The sequence below is a fragment of the Lipotes vexillifer genome, unplaced genomic scaffold, assembly GCF_000442215.2.
Source record: "Lipotes vexillifer unplaced genomic scaffold, Lipotes_vexillifer_v1.1 scaffold307, whole genome shotgun sequence".
NCBI lineage: Eukaryota > Metazoa > Chordata > Mammalia > Artiodactyla > Lipotidae > Lipotes > Lipotes vexillifer.
Genome location: NW_006791331.1, coordinates 1344790 through 1346774, shown reverse-complemented (window position 1 = coordinate 1346774; position 1985 = coordinate 1344790). Strand labels below are relative to the sequence as shown.

General features: G+C 39.3%; 1 protein-coding gene across 1 annotated transcript in view; it reads right to left on the bottom strand.

Moving 5' to 3' along the window:
- The window catches only part of LOC103079622 (fibronectin type III domain containing protein 3C1-like), a 50170-nt gene extending 48468 nt beyond the window's left edge, over nucleotides 1-1702 (bottom strand). Inside the window, 2 exon segments of the mRNA XM_082931335.1 lie at nucleotides 273-325; nucleotides 1081-1702. Coding sequence (XP_082787461.1) covers nucleotides 273-325; nucleotides 1081-1702 — 675 coding nt within the window.
- Between the last annotated feature and the right edge of the window lie 283 nt (nucleotides 1703-1985).

Here is a 1985-nt window from a genome sequence, read left to right as displayed (position 1 = left end):
CTTTCCCTAAGGCTTGTTTGATGCTAAGTATATCATTCTTCTCTTATTAGGTGCTTAAATACTGTGATTAAACAATGAGCCATTAATATTATCTTTAACAATGCAACACTGGATCTTTTATGTATTGAATAGCTGAAGGAGATCATGAAATTTTAGCCAAGTAAAGGCTTCAAATTAAAATTGTGGTAGAGAAAAATATCAGTGAATTTACATGTTTTACAGTGACAAAGTAAATGAAAAGAAATACTTAAATATTCACTTTAGTTACTTACTACAGGCTTCTCAATGCTGAAACAGCATGACTTTCCATGTTCTGTTCTGCATTCTAAAAGTAGAAAAGCACCCCAAAACAAAATATTACATTGCCAAAAACAAGAGAAAGAAGTTAGATGTCTATTATCCAACTACAAATACATTATCACCAAGAGATCTACTAACACCTATTAGCAATTTACATTAAAAGTTTTTTTATTTTGCAGGTTTTTTTTTTTTTTGGAGTATGCAGGCCTCTCACTGTTGCGGCCTCTCCCGTTGTGGAGCACAGGCTCTGGACGTGCAGGCTCAGCGGCCATGGCTCACGGGTCCAGCCGCTCCGCGGCATGTGGAATCCTCCTGGACCAGGGCACGAACCCATGTCCCCTGAATCGGCAGGTGGACTCTCAACCACTGTGCCACCAGGGAAGCCCTACATTAAAAGTTTTAAAAGAAGAGAGCAGTCTAAAGTGTATACTATTAAATAAGCTCTAACAAAAGATGAACCAAAGTCCCCAATTTAAATAAAATCATGTGAACTTGTTAGGATGATAGAGTAATTTGCAATGTTTTACTGGCAGACAACTAGAAAAAGTTATGTGGTGTGTACGTAAGATACCTGACACATTTTGTATGAGGATGGTCATTTCTCCATAATTTAAAAAGACAGCTTAATTTGTGGTTTTGTTAAGAATTTAGAGGTAACGGTACAAAGAAGACAAGAGGAAATGGAAGCAGAAAATGGCACCTAGATATTTAAAATGCACCAAGATTCGTAAACATTAAGATGTCTGTTCATTGTCGACACAACCAAATTCCTCACCTTACCTTTTTCTGCAGTATTTGATGATGGGCTCTTGCTTCGTTTTCCACCTGGTTTCTGTTTGATGTCTCTGCTTTCCGTATCACTCCATTTGTTTCCATGACTAGTTTCAACATAATCACTAGCAGCATTGGAAGTGCTGGCAGCACTGGCTGTATTGAGAGCACCATCAGTGGCAGAAGTACTGGGAGGACTTTCAGAGATGGGAGTGTTGGGAGCATTGTCAGAAATGGAAGAGCTTGGAGTACTGTCAATAGGTGATGGTGTGGGAGTACTGTCAGAAGTGGAAGTCTCAGAGGCATAATTAGTGCTGGAAGGGCTCTGAACACCATTATCAGTGGTGGAAGGGTGCAGAGCAGTATCTGTGGTGGAAGCATTAGGAGCATGGTCAGTGGAAGAATTGTAGGGAGTATTGTCAATGATATAAGTGCTTGGAGGGTGGTCAGTAGTGTGAGTAGTAGGAGTATTGTCAGCAGTGTAAATGTTCAGAACATTGTCCACAGTATAGGTGCCCAGAGTATTGTCAACAGTGTAGGTACTTGGAGCACTGTCTACAGTGTAAATGCTGGAAGTGTTGTCCACAGTGTAGGTGCTTGAAGTACTGTCAAGTGTAGGTGCTTGGAGCATAGTCTACACTGTAAGTGCTTGGAGTACCAGGAATACTGGAAAAATCATTAACTTTGTTCAAAATCAATGAGCTTTCGGTAATCATACAGCCATTCTTGTGTCCACCAGTTTGGCGTTCTTTCATTTTTTTCTTCATACATTCTTGCGTTTTAGCAGCCCTTTCGTCAAGATGGTTATAATTTGCTCTTCCATGGGAATGGGTTTCTAAAAGAGATAATGGAATGCTGTTTAATAATTATAATATCTCAATATCTTTTAAATCTTTGTTTCAAACCACCAAAAA